Source organism: Pelophylax lessonae (genome assembly GCF_965119305.1).
Source record: "Pelophylax lessonae genome assembly, chromosome: 13".
In the NCBI taxonomy this organism is placed as follows: Eukaryota; Metazoa; Chordata; class Amphibia; order Anura; family Ranidae; genus Pelophylax; species Pelophylax lessonae.
The window spans coordinates 74,029,331-74,049,427 of NC_138780.1; the positions used below are offsets into that span (position 1 = coordinate 74,029,331).

The window sequence follows — 20,097 nt, forward strand, 5'->3', positions numbered from 1 at the left end:
TGTTGGCTTGTTCTGCGGCCCCATTGGACTGTTGGTGATACACCAAGGATAAGGAGAGCTGAATTCCCAACTGTGCACAAAAGGCCCGCTAAAACCTGGACACTAACTGGCTACTCCTGTCCGAGATAATAACTTTGGGTAGCCCATGTAACCGAAAGACCTCCTGAGCGAAAATGGATGCCAGTTCTTTGGATGTAACCAATTTCTTAAATGGAATACATTGAGACATCTTCGAGAACCGGTCAACCACTGTAAGAAAAGCTGTGATAGACCAGGAAATAGACCAGATGAACTGGTTCTTCTCAGGGTGACTAGCTGCTTTGGAAGAATGGTATGTCTGGAACAAAGCAGTGCAGAGATTCTCTGGGACAAAGCATCGGTCACAAGGTATTTCAGCAGGAGAATAGATCTGAGCAGCAAGAATTCTGTTACCCAAAGGTGAAGCGAGACTAGTGCGAATAGTGACTAGAATGCAATCTGGTGGTATCACAGGAGTAGGAACCGACTCCATCTTGGAAGAATGAGGCCATGTAATTGAAGCTTGGCAGAAAAAGAGCCCATCGTGGCCTTCTGGGAGATAAGTGTTTAGCCTCTGACAAGAATGTTATATTCTTATGGTCAGTCAAAATGATGACCGTCACAGCAGTAGCCACGAGGAAATGCCTCCATTCTTTAAGAGCTAAAATGATAGGTAGCAATTCTCTGTCCGTAATCTTGCAATTGCATTCTGCAGGAGACATTGTCTTAGAAAAGTAGCCACAAGGTAGGACATTGAGACAGAAGGGCACCTACTCCAGTCTCAGATGCATCAACCTCAAGAATGAAGGGTGACATACGATCAGCTGAAACAAAGGCAGCCTTGAGAGACTCAAAGGCTTTATTGGAATCCGGACACTAATTCTGTGGGTTGCCCTCCTTCCTGGTCATATCAGTCAGGGGTTTGACCAGAGAAGAGAAGTTACGAAAAAATTTCTGATAATAATTGGCAAAGCCAAGAAAACGTTTTAGTGGACGTAGACCTACGGGACGAGGCCACTGTAGCACTGCAGATAGTTTCTCTGGGTTCATCGAAAAACGGAGTAGAATCGACATAACCCAGAAATTTAACCTGTTCATGATGGAACTAGCATTTCTTCAACTTACAATACAGCGTATTATCTCTCAACCTCTGTAGCACAAGGGAGACATCTGTGCGGTGGCTCTCTAGGGATTTTGAATATATGAGAATATCGTTGAGATAAACCACCACATATTGCTGCAACATGTCTCGGAGGACATCGTTGATGAATTCCTGAAAGACTACAGGAGCGTTGCAGAGACCAAATGGCATTACGAGGTATTCGTAATGTCCAGGTCCTGGTATTAAATGCAGTTTTTCATTTGTCGACATCCCTGATCCTCTCAAGATTATATGACCCTCTCAAATTGAGCTTAGTGAAAACAGTGGCTCCCTTGAGGCAGTCAAATAATTCTGTAATCAATGGAATCGGATAAGCTTTCTTAATCGTGATGTGATTGAGACCCCTATAATCGTTACAAAGGTCTCAGTTCACCACTCTTTTTTTCCACAAAGAAGAAGCCAGCGCCGGCAGGAGACGAGGACTTGCAGATGAACCCTCGAGAAAGTCATTCTGCAACATAGTCCTACATGGCTTTATCCTCAGACGACAAAGGGTAGACCCGGCCATTAGGGGGCATGGCACCAGTTTGAAGGTCAATTGCGCAATCATCTGTCTGGTGTGGAGGCAAACTACCAGCTTGACCTGTGTCAAAGTCATTAATAAATTTGTGTTACTCCTTTAGCAAGGAGGAGAGTGAAGAGGTGCACAAGACGTTAACCACTTTCTGAAAACATGTCTTACTGCATTGTGGTGACCAGGAAAGAAACTCAGCATGATGCCAATCAAAAGATGGGTTGTGCCTCTGTAACCAAGGATAAGCAATGACCACCGGGTAATGAGGTGAAGAAATGACTTGAAATTGGATTATCTCATGGTGCAGAGCACCTACGGCCATGGTCACAGGGCAGTCTAATGAGTCACATGGGCAGGCTGTAAAGGTCCCCCATCAGTAGCCTCAACAGCAAGTGGAGTGGCATAAAGCTGCAGCTGACTCAAGTGCTTAACACAAAGGCACTGTATTTGAACAGGCCTGCAGCCCCAAAATCGATTCGAGACCTGTGTATCGATGGACGACTCAGACCAAGAAAGGGTAACCGGAACTAGAGGCTTGTCCTTCAGGATAACTGGAGATGCAAAAACACCACCTAAGGTCTGTCCCCTACAGGACCTCAGGTTAGGGCGTTTCCCGGACTGGTTGGACAAGACTTCAATACGTGACCTGCCTGGCCACAATAAAGGCACAATCAAAAGAAGGCATTAAAAGGTCCTGTCCTCCACAGTGAGAGGTGGGAAGCCCAACTGCATGGGTTCTGCTTTGCTGGCGGACTCAGTACCAGGAGGCATGGGAGGCAAGCATGGGAATGCAAAGCTCGGAGCCAAACGTACAGGAAGCTTCCGCAAGGGCTCCTTTAAAGGAAGCTCTCTCTGAGTCTGGAGTCAATGAGAATGGCAAACATGATTAACTTCTCCAGATCTGTAGGCATGTCTCGGGCTGCTATCTTATTTTTAATGTTATCTGAGAGACAATGGGATAAAGCAGCCACAAGGGCCTCATTGATCCAAGTAGCCTCTAATGCTAGGGTTCGGAATTCAATGGTGTAATCGGCAACAGTTCTCATACTCTGTTTGATGAACATGAGGCTCTTGGCAGTAGAAGTGGAACGTCAAATACCCTTTTAAAGGAATCCACAAACTCAGGGTAACTCAGGACAATGGGTTTTTGCATCTCCCATAGAGGGTTTGCCCAAGCCAAGGCTCTATCAGAAAGCAAAGAAATAATGAAGCCTACTTTGCTTCTGTCCGTGGGGAACGCCTGGGGCAGCATCTCAAAGTATATCCCAACCTGGTTGAGAAACCCTCTGCATTGAACTGGATCGCCCCCAAAATGCTGGGGAAGCGGGGCAGAAGTATACATACCTCTTACAGAGGTAATATTCAAGGCGGGTGCCTGCGCAGAGACTGGAGCAGCAGCAGGGAGGGCCTGCAATACTGGTTGTACCGGAACAGCCACAGTGGGGGGATCCAGGTGAGCAATACCAATCAGGAGCATCTGTAACGCTATGGCAAACTGATCCATGTGGTGGTCCTGCTCATCGGATCTGGAAAAAATATTACCACTAGGTGGAATGCCTGCATCATTTGAATTCATGGCCGTCGTCTACTGTCAGGAACCATGAATCAGCCTGAGACAGAAAATGCAGAAAAATCACACCTTTAATGTAATGGTAAAATATGGTACAGAACAGTAAAAGTAGTCAAAACATAAGCCAGGGGTCTGAAGCCAAAACGGGAAGTCAGACGAGCCAGAGATCAGGAAACCAAAACTCAGCATAGTCGGAGGCAGAGTAACAGGATCAGAAACCAGAAGGGACGTCAGCCAGGCAAAGTCTTTCACATGAACACAGCAGAGACACTCCAGATATGTTGACCAGATAAAGGCAGGAAAGGAATGAACAAGGCAGTTTAAATAGCCAGAAGGAGCTGGCTGTAGGAGGGACTGATGAGCAGATAATGATAACCAGGTGAGCCACTGAGGAAACAAATGCTGACAATTATCCAACAGCTGAGCAGCCTTAGCACAGAGAAGAGAGCTCCTGCGAATCCTGCCCTGACACTAACAAACTGTTTTTTTACTTTCTCCATCAGCTCATCCCCCACAATTATTACCTTATGTATTACTTGACCCTCCCTCTTAGATTATATGCTCTAATGAGCAGGGCTCTCTGTATTGAATTGAATTGTAACTGTACTGTCTGTTTTCATTTTGTAAAGCACTGCACAAACTATTGACACTACTGTATGTACATTTTGTATATTAATAATAGGAATAACAGTAATAATAATAATAAAACTGTACTCTCTTCATCAGGGCTTACAGTAAAGTGAAGGTAAAGGTCTTTGTTGGTATAAATTCTGAGGTAGTATCTATAAGTGCAAAGGCTTCATCGGCTATTGTTTTTAAAACCAAAAGTGAAACACACTGAACTGTTACCTTAAGTATCTATGATGGAAAAAACATTTTTGAAATCTAGAAACATTTCCTGGACTTTTTCTGAAATGCTTTAATAGGCCAAAGACTGTGCTCTGCATGACCAAAATTCAGGTAACACTGGATCTAGTGACCCCAATCCACATTTCAGTTAGTCTTCATGCACACAGGATGTTTTCTAAACTCTTCTAGAAGCCTTCCTCCTAGCAGCAGTGTTTTGGCAAACAAAAAAACGCTTGATGAGCGTTTGGACAATAATTCATTTCATGGAAAAACGTACAGTGCGCATGAGGTCTATTACTTAGATAGGCAGCTACAAATCGCTGGCGTGCCATGGTGAAGGTTGGTGAACATGGAAAAGACGTGCATATATGGAAGAGAAAGGAAAATTCCCCTATTGGTGGGACTTTAAGGGCACTCAAATATTACATATAAACAAAATAAGTTTTGAAATAACATTTATTGAAAAAATATTACAAGAAGTTAAAAAATGGCAAGCTTGGCGTAATACATCACATCAGCAGGCGAATAGTGACCACATAACCCCAGGGTAAAGACCCAACGCATTTCGGAGTGACAGTGATTACTCCTTCTTCAGGGGTGACCTTGGATAGTGGTATATTCCGCTGTGTTGATTTCAAAGAGTAAGCCTGCCCGCATATTGTTAAAAACAAGTAGTCAGAATGCTCAGATCGAACACCAAGAAATGCTGTTTAGAAGTATCAGGGGAGGTTCTTTAGTTAGACACAGTCTCAAAGGAAAGATCTCAATAGTGTATGCTGTCCAGCCTATATATAAGCTGGGTAGGGACAGCTGAAACCCAAGGACTGGCAATCCTTGTATGTAAAAGGGATTGTATACCAGCGCTATGGAGTTTTCATGTGTACTGAATCAGGCTTAAATGGTGGTGTAAGCTGCCTCCAACCTACCTCTGAGGTAGTAAAATAGAAAAAGTTGCAAAAATGTTGGAACTGGCGCTACCACTTTAAATCGTGCATGTGCAAATAGAAAAGAGCATATAGTGCTAAAAGTGCACGCTATAAGATATAATATAAAATAATATAATATAAAGTGCTACGTGCTGTTTATGGGCTGTGCTTAGTGTACCATACTGTAAACATCATATGTTATACATATAAAGTGCCGAGTGCTGATAATGCCAAAAACCGCGTGTAGTGATTAAGGAACCAAATAAACAAGCAAAGTATGGCGTCGGTAGATGACCCACCAAAACACCGCTGCTTACCACACTCTTTCGGCCGATGCCTCAACACTTCTCGGTCACTAAAATAAAGGATAAGCCTCCATTGCGTAGCATATGTTATGTCAAACGAATTAACGTAGCATCCACTCACAGTTAGGGAGTTCACTGTCAGCTTGAGAGGTGTTCGCCGGACCGCTTACGCGTTCCACCGGCTCAAACCACCGTTCCCGGAAGTGACGTATTGACGTACACAAACCACGCCCTACGCGTTTCGTCATACGACGTCATCTGGAGCGTGCCATCCATCTCTACTCCCGGTCTTTTTATAGGCTGGGATGGCGCCATCTTGGTGTACCTAATTTGAGACCGAACACGGCGGCCATCTTGGTGCACCTATCCCGTAGCCTAGATAATATTTATTCATCATGTGAACTCCCTTCATGCTGTGTTTGCCGTACGTATAAAACAATAATCTTTATTAAAACAACAAGTACGACTAAACATAAATGGCTATTGGTAATTAAAATTAAGAATGGAATTAAAAGTTTAAAATAGATTGTGCTAAAGGTGATGTGTCTGGTTTAATCGGTAGTGAGCCGATGACCAGTAGTGCCGTGATATAAATAAAAGAATACTCATTAAAATAATTTTATTATAGTGACAATGAGATCTAGTGATGTGTGTTGGTTATACTTAGTATAATATAAGTTCGTGGGCCCACGTGTCTACGCAAATAGTGCAAGACTATAAAGAAAGTGCCCATACATGTACCAATCTAATCGGTGAGATAGAAATCGTGCTGAAAAATTTTTTTTTTTTTTTTTCCTGTTGTTTTTTAGAAACAATATTAGTTTTATGAAAAAACTGTTTCTCAGTAAGTCCATCCGCTGTAATAGAAGTCCATATCTTTGTAAACTTTCATAAAAATGAAAATAAAAATAAAATTATAATGAAAAAATATATGATAAAAATCCATTATGAATCCAGGCTTTTCCAGAGGACCCAACAACGTTATGCGGGGGAACCATATAAATTAGAACATTCCAAGGTAGGTGAAAAATAGGTGAAAAAATATATATATGTATAAACCCATAATACCTAAAAATTGTATAAAGGAGAATAAAAATATAAAAACTGTATCTTTTAAAAGACAAGGAGCTGTGATTCAAGTATTTTCATAAAGAAGAGGACTGAATTCCTTAAAAAATTCCTTAAAAAACCTTAGGACCCCAAAACCCTCATATTAAATGAGGGCCTATAGGGAGGTTATATCAAAAAACAAGGATTAAAAAGGATTAAAAGAGGATCAAAAAGGGGCAAGGCCACAAGGCTTAAAAGATTAAAAATCAGTAATAAAACAGTTCAAATCTATATCGATATTCAAGCCTTTAGGTTGGAGGGTCTGCATCTGATATATCCACTTTGTTTCGTTCCTCGACACATCTATTTTCTTGTTGCTTCCTCTCCAGTTGTTTTTTATTTTATCAATGGCGTCCTTGATTTGATACAAGGATTATCAAATCCTTGTATGTGTCTAGCCTCATCAAAATGGTGGAATCCCCGACTCCCTGTGTTCCCGGCAAGTGAGCAATATCTTTACATTTTCAGCCGCCAATTTTCAGTGGCCATTATTGGGACCTTTTTTTTTTTTTTTCTATCGGCAAAACCCTTTTTTCGGCCAATATATTGGTTCATCCCTACTCGCTACTATAGCTGTTGATTCTGTAGCTAACCTTAGAAAAAGTCAACAACTCATTTGTTGACCTACAAATTGTTGGGAGTTTCTGCGACACAGACCTTTTTTTTTTTTACTCCAATTTTATCCTAGCAAGAAAACAAGGAGAGCGATACTGTAACTGCTACAAATCACCAGTGTGACATGGTTCTTAGTAAGAACTGAGTAGAGGAACCCTACAGGTTTGGAATGCTACTGGAATGGTACTAAAACTTCATTCAGTAGTCAACACTAAACTGTGGAGGTAAGACCTGAGGTATGGCTGTTAACATACCAAGTTTGTTATAACAGCTCATGTCATATTGATTGGAAATAGCCTTGGTCTGTGTATAAATTGTTTGGTTCACTTTGTTAATGGTTTATGTGTGTATGGTTATAGGCCTTCACTGTATCAGTAAGCAGCATTTTTGTACATTAAGAATTAAGTCTCTAGTATCGTAATTTCAAAGCCAGCTCATCTTGGTTGGAGCCTGCGATCCCTCTGTAGCTGTTGGATTCGCTTTGACCATTTTAAAAGATAGACAACACACCATTTGCTATGTTGAGACCTCCATAATCAGCAGCGTTGCCCTTTGTTACCCGTGACTAAGAACACTTCCCCCTCAAACCCTACTACTTACCTATACTCTGTACTTGCCTTGGTTCCTATATTGCCCTTCTCACATGTGTCCTTACCATCCGATATGATTTCCTGACTGTTTGGTATGGGTTGTTACACTTTCCTAATTACTATGGGTTGTTCACTTGGCCCCTATATTCCCTGTCACGGTTGAATCCATAGTTGTTCATTTTTTAGGTAAATCCAGATAATATAGGGCTGAATGAATCCTAGAAGTTGGTGGCCAATGCTCATAAAAAATTACAGCTGGCACATAAATTTTAAAGTTTTCTCTAGTTGTCATCAATGGAACTGGCCCCTGAAAAAAATCTGAAAAAACCCTACGGGCTCTTGGATTGAACAAACTAGCTCATGAATTCCAGATTAAATTGTCCATGTCTGTCCTATAGGGGGTTATTTACTAAAACTGGAGATTGCAAAATCTGGTGCAACTCTGTATAGAAACCAATCAGCTTCCAGGTTTTGTTGCCCAAGCTGAAGTTAGAAGCTGAATGGCTACCATGCACAGCTGCACTAGAGTGCACCAGTTTCAGTAAATCTACTCCATAGTGACCGCTGTCTTTAGGTAATTGTGGCTAATGATTTGTATGTTATACAGTAGTTAACAGTTTGACCTATTCTTTCTACGGGCGGAACACATTCCTTGTATGGATAGCTTAAAGAGGGCATAGCTTTTGTGTATGATGGGTAGAGTTTGTGATCCTTTTTAGCTTCACAGGGAGTCTTTTTCTCCCAAGAGTCGGAAAGCATATTACTAGAGTAGCAATTTTACATTTGTACATTGTCTAAATGCATGTAAATAATTGCGTTTAGGCAGCCCATTTATTTTGCATGAGCTACCAATAAAACCCAGAATGTCCAAAATCTGACATGACCATACACTACCACACATTGACATGTGTCCCTTCACACGACAAGGCAGGTGAATTGGAATGCCACTCAAAGTAAATGGCACCACATCACACCAATGCATGTAACACATGTTAGTGTAACGCAGAAGGGATTTTGCCCTTAGTGTTTTGACATAGAGAATTAGAGTGCTTGCCTTACATAGGGCTCCCCTATGTCCAGTCCTAAACTCTAAATTCCTGCCCCTCAAAATGAAAATCCAGGGAAGGCTTATCTGAATTTTGACAGAATCATTGCATTGCTGGCTGTAAAAATTAAAGAGAACATGGTAGGACAGTTGGCCTTGCTAAGGCTCCTTTCCAGCACTGGAGGCTACTATCGTGTGACTTCTATAGGCAGTGCTATTGTAGGGCAGAGCACACCTGTGTACTGTGATATGTCTTCTCCAAGTGAGAACAGCCAATGGCAGCTACCAGTGCTGTGGATTAGCCACAGCTATGCCAAGTGATAGCCATCCTGACAAATTCCCTTTAGCATCTAAGTACAGAGGACCTGCCATGGGGTTCAAATAATCAGCAGTTGGAGTTTATTTATTCTGAATAAAACTGCTATCTTTTATAAGCAGAAAAATGAATCTGATGACCCTGTGATACATATGATGTTCTATGTTAGATTTTTTTTGCACAGTTTATAAACCGGAATTAGCCTAAGCCCTGAAAATAGTTTTCCAGAATCAGCATATTCGGCGTTATAAAATACAAGAGGGAAGTAGTGGTGGCAGCATATTCTGCATACATCTGTGGTGAACGTCTGTACCCACCAGACTCCACCACACTTAGTGACTCATTGGTGAAGAGTTGCTTAACTAGCCACACATTTATAGATTACACGGTCTACTCAGCAGGGGCGAGTCTGACTATTGTTATGTCTGAGGCACGGACTAATATGGCGTCCTTCTCTTGTCCTGCACAAGGCAGTTTGTAGTATGTCAACCATCCCGGTACTAGGAAGAGAACCCCATTCTTCACTAGCGCAATTTCAGCTGTTTGGCATGTGGTAAAGAACGCTCTTTTGTTGTATTGATTGCAAAAAATGTTTTTGTTTATATAAAAAAACTTTGTCTTTGAATAGATTTATATAAATACTTTTATCTGTCATCCAGGTAAAATGGTGGGAAAACTACTGTAGATAAAGTCATCTTGCCCAGGGATGTGATCATTTACTGATTCTTGCAAGCAGGATCTTACAGGCAGGAAGATCCTGAGTAACGCCTGTTCAACGTAAATGTCAACATCTTTCTTCCAGCAGGGATGCCCAGCTGCAGCATACAACCTCCCCTAGATGTGAATGGCTGTGCAATGCTGTACTTATGTATACGCCAGTGCTATCATAAACACAATAGAATGTTTTCTATTTTTTTTTTTTGCATATGTATGTGCAATACTCCTGTTTATGATAGCACCGACTTATACCGGGATTCAAACTATGGCCCTCCAGTTGCTCAGGAACTACAATTCCCATCATGCCTAGTCATGTCTGTGAATGTCAAAGTTTTACAATGCCTCATGGGATGTGTAGTTCCACAACAGCTGGAGGGCTGTCGTTTTAGGATCCCTGGTCTATCGGATCAAATGACAGTCAAATGAAAATGGACAGGCAGTCCATTTCCATCCAACTGCCCATAGAGAAGAGCGGGCTGGGCATAGCGAAGTGGACACGAACCTGTCAGCGAGGACCAGCTGACAGATTCCCCGCGGAGCAGGAGGATCCGCTGGACGGAGTCCGCCCCATCTGAAAGGGGCCTAAAGCTTAAGGCCCCTTTCACACATACGGTCAGTTCAGTTCATCAGTTCAGTCACGTCAAAATGTATCCGTTTTTCATCCATTTTTCATCCGTTTTTCGTCAGTTGTTATCCGTTTTTCATCCGTTTTTCGTCAGTTGTTATCCGTTTTTCATCCGTTGTCATCCGTTATTCATCCGTTGTCATCCGTTTTCATCCGTTTTTCGTCAGATCCGTTTTTGTGACGGATGAAAAATAGGGCATTCATCTGTTCAAAAAAACGGACATTGACGGAAGTGGATGAAAACGGATGTTAACTGCTGATCATCCGTTGTCATCCGTTTTTACATAGAGATACATTGATGTCCGTTTTTCATCCGTCAACGGATGGATGAAAAACTGACAAACGGACAGCATGTGTGAAAGGGGCCTAAAGCTTAAAGCTGGCCATAGGTTGTTCATTATGAACAATCTGTAAATTAGAATTTTCTTGGATATAGACCTTGCTGGTCTCTTGTCCATACACATGGGAACGTTTTGCAGGGATTTACTGATTCGTAATTACATTGTAGCCATACCTGGTATAAAAATGACTACAATTAAAATTTTTGAAGTCTGCCCTCAAGTCTATAAGGACTGCTATAAGGACTGCTGGCCTTATATCGTACAAATAGTTGCCTGCAGTTTTTTTGTCGTGTGTTTGAGGTTATGTATAATGAGATGAAAACTGAAACCATCTTTCCAGAAACTCATCAGTGACACAAATGAAGTGTGGTACAGACTAGGCCAGATAGCAATCTGCAGCTTTACTTCCTCCCTTGTCACTGATGTAAATATAGAGGGGCAGTCATGTGAGGAGACAGCAATACCGAGTGTGTCACTCAGGCCTGCTGCAAGACGTGTCACTGGGTCGAACATTGCTCTTATCTGTAGGTATGTACCTATTGCTATAAAAATGACATGTCACTTGTTCTAGGTAACTTACATTCAATGAATGCGTTTTAGAGCAATTCGTGTTTACTAGAAAATGTGGGAGAGGGTGATGTTGATTGCATGAGCTTTTTGTTATTATTTTGCATTTTTTTTTTTGGATTACTGATTGTAGAGGGGGTATTCCAGGAAAATACTTCATTAACAACTAGTGATACAGTACTACATGTACAACAATGGACATGTCTAAAATGAAAAAGTAGTGTTGATGTAAAAGGCAAAAAAGCAACATTATAAAAAAAAATGACACAATTAGGTAAGCAGGGAGACAGATGGAAATAGATAGGAGAGTATGATGCAAGAGGCAAAGGGGACAGATGGGGACTAATCAAGATAAAATACAAACCATAGGGCAGAGAAACAGGTGTGTGTGTGTGTGTTTGACCTGGTTGTTGTCGCTTTGTAAAAATGGAGCAATAGGAATTGTCTCTAAGGCTCGGTTCACATTGGTGCGATGGAAGACATCGCATGTGATTCGCACCGCACTGATTGTATGGCTGAGATCGCATCGCTTTTGGACCAAACTCGTGCAGGACCCTTTTTTTGGTCTGCACCAGAATCGGATTGCATGTTCACACCTATGCAATCTTCCTGTCCGAATTTACAGTTTGCACTGCGATATACAAACTGATCTGTGGGTGTCATTAACTTTGTATTGACACTCCCAGTAGTTCACATATGACATTGTGAACTGCCTGCGAGTCGGGTGCAATGCCGGAACCCGCAGTGGATTTGCAGGGTTTCCCTCATCCCACCAATGTGAACCAAGCCTTATTCAGCTTAAATGGGCACCATGATCTATCCAGCATTATATACTGTACACTTAATGCTCATCCATGTCTTTATAAACTTTGCTTTGTGCACTGGTCCAAATCATTTGGTGTAGGGGGGATTATGGTTGTTTTTCACAGGGTTATTTAGGGCATCAGCAAGAAAATATATTTTGGACAGTTTCATGCTCCCAACTTTGTGGGAACAGTTTGGGGATTGTCCCTTCCTGTTCCAAATTGACTGTGTACCGGTGCACAAAGCAAGGTCCATAAAGACATGGATGAGCGAGTTTGGGGTGGAGGAAATTGACTGGCCTGCACAGAGTCCTGACCTTAAGCCAATAGAACACCTTTGGGATGAATTTGAGTGGAGACTGCGAACCAGGCTTTCTATCCAACATCAGTGCCTGACCTCACAAATGCGCTTCTGGAAGAATGGTCAAACAGACTCACTCCTAAACCTGGTGGACAGCCTTAACTGAAGATTAGAAGCTGTTATAGCTGCAAAGGGTGGGCCAACTCAATATCGAACCCTACAGATTAAGACTGAGATGCCATTAAAGTTCATGTGCATGTAAAGGCAGGCGTTCCAATACTTTTGACAATATAGTGTATGTACCCCCATCCCTCCTACTCCACCATATCACTTCAACGGGACTTTAAAGGGACACCATTAAAAACTATTATATATTTTGCAGCTTGGACCAACGTAGCTATGTATATACCAAACCTCGCTGACCTCCTGGAAGCTGGAAATCACCACTAATCCAGAGATCTCTACTTGCAGCGACTGCCTTGCTGCATTCTGAACACAGGAGGTTGGCAGCTCAGCACCAGGGCCATTCAAAGTATACTTTGCATTTATATATTGCATATGCATACAGTATCTCACAAAAGTGAGTACACCCTTCACATTTTTTAAAATAATTTATTATATCTTTTCATGTGACAACACTGTTGAAATTACACTTTGCTACAATGTAAAGTAGTCAGCGTACAGTTTGTATAACAGTGTAAATTTGCTGTCCTCCTTAAAACAAAAATCAGCACACAGTCATTAATGTCTAAACATTAATGTGTTGGAGCTGGAGAGAGTCCAGAGAAGGGCAACTAAACTAATTAGGGGATTGGAGGACCTTGACTATGAAGAGCGTCTACAATCGCTCGATTTATTTTCCCTGGAGAAGAGACGTCTGAGGGGGGACATGATAGCAATTTATAAATATCTTAATGGGGATCCCAGCTTAGAAAAAAAGCTGTTCATTCGAAGGGATTGCATGAGGACTCGAGGGCATACAATGCGATTAGAGGAGAAGCGTTTTAACCACAGGCAACGTGGGGGGTTCTTTACTGTTAGGGCTACAAGATTGTGGAATTCTCTACCACAAGAGGTGGTTTCTGCGGGTAGTATGGTGGCTTTCAAAAGACTCTTAGACTTACATCTCAAGGATCAGAACATTCAGGGGTAGAGAGGTGTGAGATGAGTACAGCCACACACACCTACACAGGTTGAACTGGATGGACTATTGTCTTTATTCAACCTCACCTACTATGTAACTATGTAACTATGTAACTAAACGGCGGGCAACAAAAGTGATTACACCCCTAAGTGACAATGTTCAAATTGGGCCCAATTAGCCATTTTCCCTCCCAGTGTCATGTGACTCGTTAGTGTTAAAAGGTCTCAGGCGTGAATGGGGAGCAGGTGTGTTAAATTTGGGGTTATTGCTCTCTCTCATGCTGGTCACTGGAAGTTCAACATGGCACCTCATGGTAAAGAACTCTCTGAGGATCTGAAAAAAAGAATTGTTGCTCTACATAAAGATGGCCTAGGCTATAAGAAGATTGCCAAGACCCTAAAACTGAGCTGCAGCACAGTGGCCAAGACCATACAGCAGTTTAACAGGACAGGTTCCACTCAGAACAGGCCTCGCCATGGTTGACCAAAGAAGTTGAGTGGAAGTGCTAATCGCCATATCCAGAGGTTTTCTTTGGAAAATACATGTATGAGTGCTGCCAGCATTGCTGCAGAGGTTGAAGGGGTGGAGGGGGGGTTAGCCAGTCAGTGCTCAAACAATACACCGCACACGGCATAAAATCGGTCTGCATGGCTGTTGTTCCAGAAGGAAGCCTCTTTTAAAGATAATGCACAAGAAAGCCCACAAACAGTTTGCTGAAGACAAGTAGACTAAGGACATGGATTACTGGAACCATGTCCTGTGGTCTGATGAGACCAAGATAAAATTTATTTGGTTCAGATGATGTCAAGCGTGTGTGGCGGCAACCAGGAGTGGAGTACAAAGACAAGTGTGTCTTGTCTACAGTCAAGCATGGTGATGGGAGTGTCATGGTCTTTGGCATGAGTTCTGCTAGCACTGGGGAGCTACAGTTCATTGAGGGAACCATGAATGCCAACATGTACTGTGACATACTGAAGCAGAGCATGATCCCCTCCCTTCAGAGACTGGGCGGCAGGGCAGTATTCCAACATAACGACCCCAAACACACCTCCAAGACGACCACTACCTTGCTAAAGAAGCTTAGGGTAAAGGTAACGGACTGGCTAAGCATGTCTCCAGACCTAAACCCGATTGAGCATCTGTGAGGCATCCTCAAGCGGAAGTTGGAGAAGCGTAAGGTCTCTAACATCAACCAGATCCGTGATGTTGTCATGGAGGAGTGGAAGAGGACTCCATTGTCAAACTGTGAAGCTCTGGTGAACTTCATGCTCAAGAGGGTTAAGGCAGTGCTGGAAAATAATGGTGGCCACACAAAATATTGACACTTTGGGCCCAATTTGGACATTTTCACTTAGGGGTGTACTCACTTTTGTTGCCAGCGGTTTAGACATCAATGGCTGTGTGTTGAGTTATTTTGAAGAGACAGCAAATTTTCACTGTTATACAAGCTGTGCACTCACTACTTTACATTGTAACAAAGTAGCAAAGTGTAATTTCTTCAGTGTTGTCATATGAAAAGGTATAATAAAATATTTACAAAAATGTGAGGGGTGTACTCACTTTTGTGAGATACTGTAGATTGCATGTAAGTTATACCTGACAGAAAGGTGGTCATGTACTTTATTGTTAATAATTGGAAGTTGTAGTAGAGGCCGATAGAAAAGAAGTAATGCAGATAAGTTTGCATTAGCTTGACAGTGCAATTTCAAGTCAAAGTCCACAGAACAATTTGAATAAAGCAAAAAAAAAAGAACTCCTGACCATTTACCATATAACCACATAGAACATAGCCGATCCAGTGTCCCAGTTCAGTCCCAACCATGGACTAGCTCAAAATGAAGATGTTCACCTGTTTTCACTAGGTTCAAAAAAGGATGAATTGTAGAGGGATTGGCTTGTTTCTTAAGTGCATATTTAATATAAATAGAAAACTACACAAAGGTAATGTAGGAAAAACAAAGAAAAAATTTATAAAACAAAGAACAGAGGAGAATATTGCAATTAAGAATGAAAAGAGGGGAGGAAGGTGTGAGAGGCTGAGAGGGCTGAAAGAATTGAGAAGGTCTCCGATGCCCAGTTTAGGGGGCGCAAAATTCTGTTTTATTAAATATGCACTAATACAGACATCAGATGACCACGTACCCGACCCAATTTCAAATTATTTGAATGAAATTGGGTAACACAATGAGTACTTGTGCATATATACAATCACTGTACTACCATTTCTGTTGTCCTCCACACAGTATGACAGTATTGTATATTTTAAAAAATCTGTACATGACTAATTCTATGTTATACCAGTTGAAGTCATTTGTTTTAAAAGTGTAGTCTATCCTTTTCTACCCTTCTGTTCAGTCATTGAGCTTATGACATACCTACCAACATCACTGTCCCCACTCCTTTACTATGCATCTGAGGCTGTGACTGAAACCGTCAGAAATCATGTCATGTGTCATGGCCTTCATTCATTTTAGTGAAAAGACAGACTTAGTAGATGGTAACCACTGAAGTGAATGGCAGCCTCTTTGTGCATACTGCAGTGCAGCTAGGTGGATTTCTAAAGATATTAGCCACAGTGTAGTGTAGTGTCTAGAAGACCTCACAGTGAAGATGACAGCAACAATGTGGTAGGTAGGTATTTACAGTCAAAGTGCTGAGGAGACATGGGGGTTCGAAAAGTATAAGTGCCTTAACTGCAATAATCAACAAAGGCTTGATGGACTTATGAAGTTCCTTTTCTACTGCTTGGCTTGATGGAGTCATGAAGATCCAGGCATAGAATTCTTAAGCCTAGTACACACGCAACGATTATCAGCTGACCGGTCGTCCGTCTTTTGTCCAGAGTGGTGTTTTGTTGGTTGGAATGTGCCTAGACTGCACACGAATTTTCTCGCCCAACAAAATTCTACTTCAGAAGTGATGTCATGTGTTGGTTTGCTTTCTTTGTGTTCTTTCTTCTCTGAGCATGCCCGGTCTTGCTCATAAAATTTTTCCCTGTCGAAATCTGTACTGACTGCAAGAAAATCGGCGGACAAAAATGTTGTAGCCTGCACACCAGATTTTTTTGGGCCGAAAAGTCGGAGTCGGTTGTCGGAAGCATCATACTAACAAGCCGAAAATCGACAGATCGGTCGTCGGACGAAAATTCCCTGCCGATTTTCGACAAGTGTTTACGAGGCTTAAGAGTGCTCATCAACAAGCAAGCCTGTTCGTCTACCAGCCATATAATTTGAAATCTGTAAAAATAGAAACAAAAAGAAGGTCCAACTGTGGAGCGAGTGTGTAAGCTTGTCTTTTGAAGTAGGGAGTTGGATCTTCTTTGTTGTGATTTGTTGACAACGCTGTTATATCAGTATTTTTGTAGTTTATTATTCCCATAAAGTGTTGTTTCTTAATGCACTAGGCTTTTGCGCCCTCCTGTCTATTTTTAAAGTTTTCTGTTAGATTCCCAAGTTTGAAGTGGGCAGCATTGACAGAGTGTATGCCTTTGAAGGCACACCTGGAAACTAGTACTAAGATTACAGTCCTTATTTTCTGATGTCTGAGGCTCTGGAGCTGTGGGGTGTATGAACATACTTTATAAGGAATTTGAAATGTCGATTTTGGAGATGTTCTTCTCCAACTGAGTAAAAAGACCAATAATTTTATCCCTGGAAAATCCCAAATATGCTTTCGTTGGTCCAAATATTCACATCACAGTTATTTTTATTGGGTGGCCTACTATCAGAGTTCGAAAAAAAGAGGGGGTGCCCTTTGGGTGGGACTTTATATGAGGTATCTACACTAAGTAACCACAGCTAAAAAATGGCAATGAATGACAAAAAATGATTTATTGATGCAATCGTACATGAATGTAACAACAATAATAAAATATACAGCATACTGGGCATGTGACATAGTAGAGGCAATAGTACAAATAAATAACATATGTTGAACTCATATACTGTAGAAACTCGACGCGTTTCGTGAGTCTTAATAAGCTCAATTATCAGGAGTATATATGAGATAAAATGTATCTAAAAGTAAAAACAGTAGACAGCATGTTAATATACATGATTGTATCAGTAAGTGTGATATTGCAACATCTGTATGTGCAAACCATAATAGGAAAATCACACTCACATGTGGCCCAAAGAAAGATGGTGAATTGATGCTCCCATAAGGCGGCGGCTGCCGTAGTCTAACCGGGAGCTGACAGGACTTGTAAAAATGGTGAACACAATGGGGAGCCAGGCGAGGAGACAGAAGTGTTAGAATAGAATTTCTGTTTGGTAATGAAGCATGGGCTGGAAATAAATCAATATATATCTCTCAATAAAGTATAAAAGTAAAAAATAAAATAATTGTATCACAAAGTGATATCCAGAAAATGAGAATATATGTCTATGTATAAAAGATCTGAGTATATAAATGATATACAGCACATGCATATGATGTATGCAATAGAGTAGATAGAATCTTGGTGGATCTATTAGAGTATATTGAAATGGCAATGCAGCAATTGGACAAATAAAATACTGTGTCACTTGAGTGGTGAACGATGTGGAAAAATATAAGTGTGTGGGAATGTGAAAGAAAGGGAGGGAGTTTTGGAACATAAAAAATATGTGTAGAAACCGAAGAAAAAAAGCCAAATAGTGAAAGGTAGTGATTAAGACTGGGTGGGAATAGTAAGTCCACTCAAGGTGGATGTAAAAGTGGAAAGGAGGATAAGCCTCATCTGGTTAAATGAAAAAACAGAGAAGATCCCTAAGAGGTGGGACACCATAGTGGAAACCAAGGAGGGAAGGAAGTGGAGACATTGGGGAAAGAAATAGGATAAAGGTCCTCACCTGAATACCCACAGCGTAAGCACATGAGTGCAGTCCTGAAGCACCATGTAGTGGTAATGGGGACAGAGGTGTAACAAGTGCACCCACTCATCCAGTGGTAATAAGTCGGCCAAGGCTGACAACCACAGCCACAGATCAAAACACCCGCCAAACGTGCGAGCACCCAACGGCGTTCACACGTGGGGGGAGCATGGTGCCGATATACAGGTGGCCCCGCCCCAGGGGGGAGGGGGCAACCAGGGAGAAAAAACTCCCTGTTCGTATATCGTATATAATACTATAAGAATTCAGTATTATTTTCAATAAAGTATTTTGCATGTAGTGTAAACTTAAATGAAAGCTGTACAATAAAATGTTTTATTTGGTCTGTGTTGAATGACATTTTAATATGTAGTTTCTTTTTCTCCTTCAGGATGGAGCAGGATATTTTTCTGAGCTCAGATGAATTGGATGATGATGTATTTTATCCTGATGACTTTGGCTTTCCTGTTCAGTCTCTGACCCCTTCAGCTATGTTCACCCATAGCCCATCATACACTTGTATGTTGGGGCGTTTCCAGCTGTTCCCCCTCTCTCATTGCTGTGGCCCCGGGTGCAGGATCACGGACTGCGAGGATAAGGCCACCCAGACCTTAGAGCCATCATCCGTTAATCGTGATGTCATGTTACCTTGTGGTGTTGCAGAATCCCCTCAGAGACTTTTTTATGGTAAGCGACTCACACCATTAATGCTGTATCATTTCATCCTATAGAGCAGCTGAACTTGTCTTCTCGCTTTTTACTAAACAAAATCATTCTTGTTTGCCTTTTCCCTTGAAGTGTACATCTAGGCAAAACTTTTTATTTTTTAAGTTTTGAATAGAGCGGAAAATCGTTTGACCCTACACACACATATATAAATATATATATATATATATTCTACAAATCAGCCATAAGATTGTGACTATCGTAACCCTTCGAGGCATGAACTACACTAGACCTCTGAAGGTATGCTGGAGTATCTAGCACCAATTGGGCAGTAGCAGATTCTTTAAATCCTGTAAGTTGTGAGGTGGGGGAACCATAGATCAAACCTGTTTTTCCAGCTCATCCCACAGATGCTCAAGTGTATTGATATCTGGAGAATTTGGAGGCCAAGTTAAATTCAAACTGTTTTCTCAAACCATTCTTGAATTTATCAGATCAGGCCACCTTCTACCTGATCTGATCCTTCTTGATCCAGTTCCGATGCTCACGTTGTAGGCACCTTGGCTATGGACACAGATGGCTATGCAGCCCCATATACAACAAACCACAATGTTCTGACACCTTTCTATTGGAATCAGCATTATTTTTTCAAGCAATTTGGTCTACAGTAGCTCTTCTATTGGACCAGACTACACAGGCCAACCTTCCTTCCCCACATGCATCAATGAACCATGGCCACCCAGGACCCTGTCATCAGTTAGCCCGGTTTTCTTCCTTTGACCACTTTTGGTATGTCCTGACAACTGCAGATCAGGAACATTTTGCAAGTGCTGCAGTTTTGGAGTTGTCCTGACTCAGTTGTCTAGCCATTACAATTTGGCCCTTGTCAAAGTAACTTACGCTTTCCCATTTTTTTCTGGTTTCAACAAATCAACTTTAGGGACAACATGTTCACTTTCTACCTACAGTGGTGATCGAAAGTTTGGGCACCCCAGGTAAAAATTTGTATTAATGTGCATAAAGAAGCCAAGGAAAGATGGAAAAATATCCAAAAGGCATC

General features: G+C 41.6%; 1 protein-coding gene across 3 annotated transcripts in view; it reads left to right on the plus strand.

The window, feature by feature from the left end:
* The window catches only part of BMF (Bcl2 modifying factor), a 128,672-nt gene that overhangs the window by 36,568 nt on the left and 72,007 nt on the right, over positions 1-20,097 (plus strand). For 2 of the 3 annotated variants that reach the window (XM_082275300.1, XM_082275301.1), the window contains exon 2: positions 18,763-19,058. In XM_082275300.1, the coding sequence (XP_082131426.1) occupies positions 18,764-19,058 (295 nt within the window). In that variant the 5' untranslated portion in view covers position 18,763. Of the gene's footprint in view, positions 1-11,126; positions 11,232-18,762; positions 19,059-20,097 lie in introns of those variants that run through there. The other variant, XM_082275299.1, reaches the window with a different exon arrangement.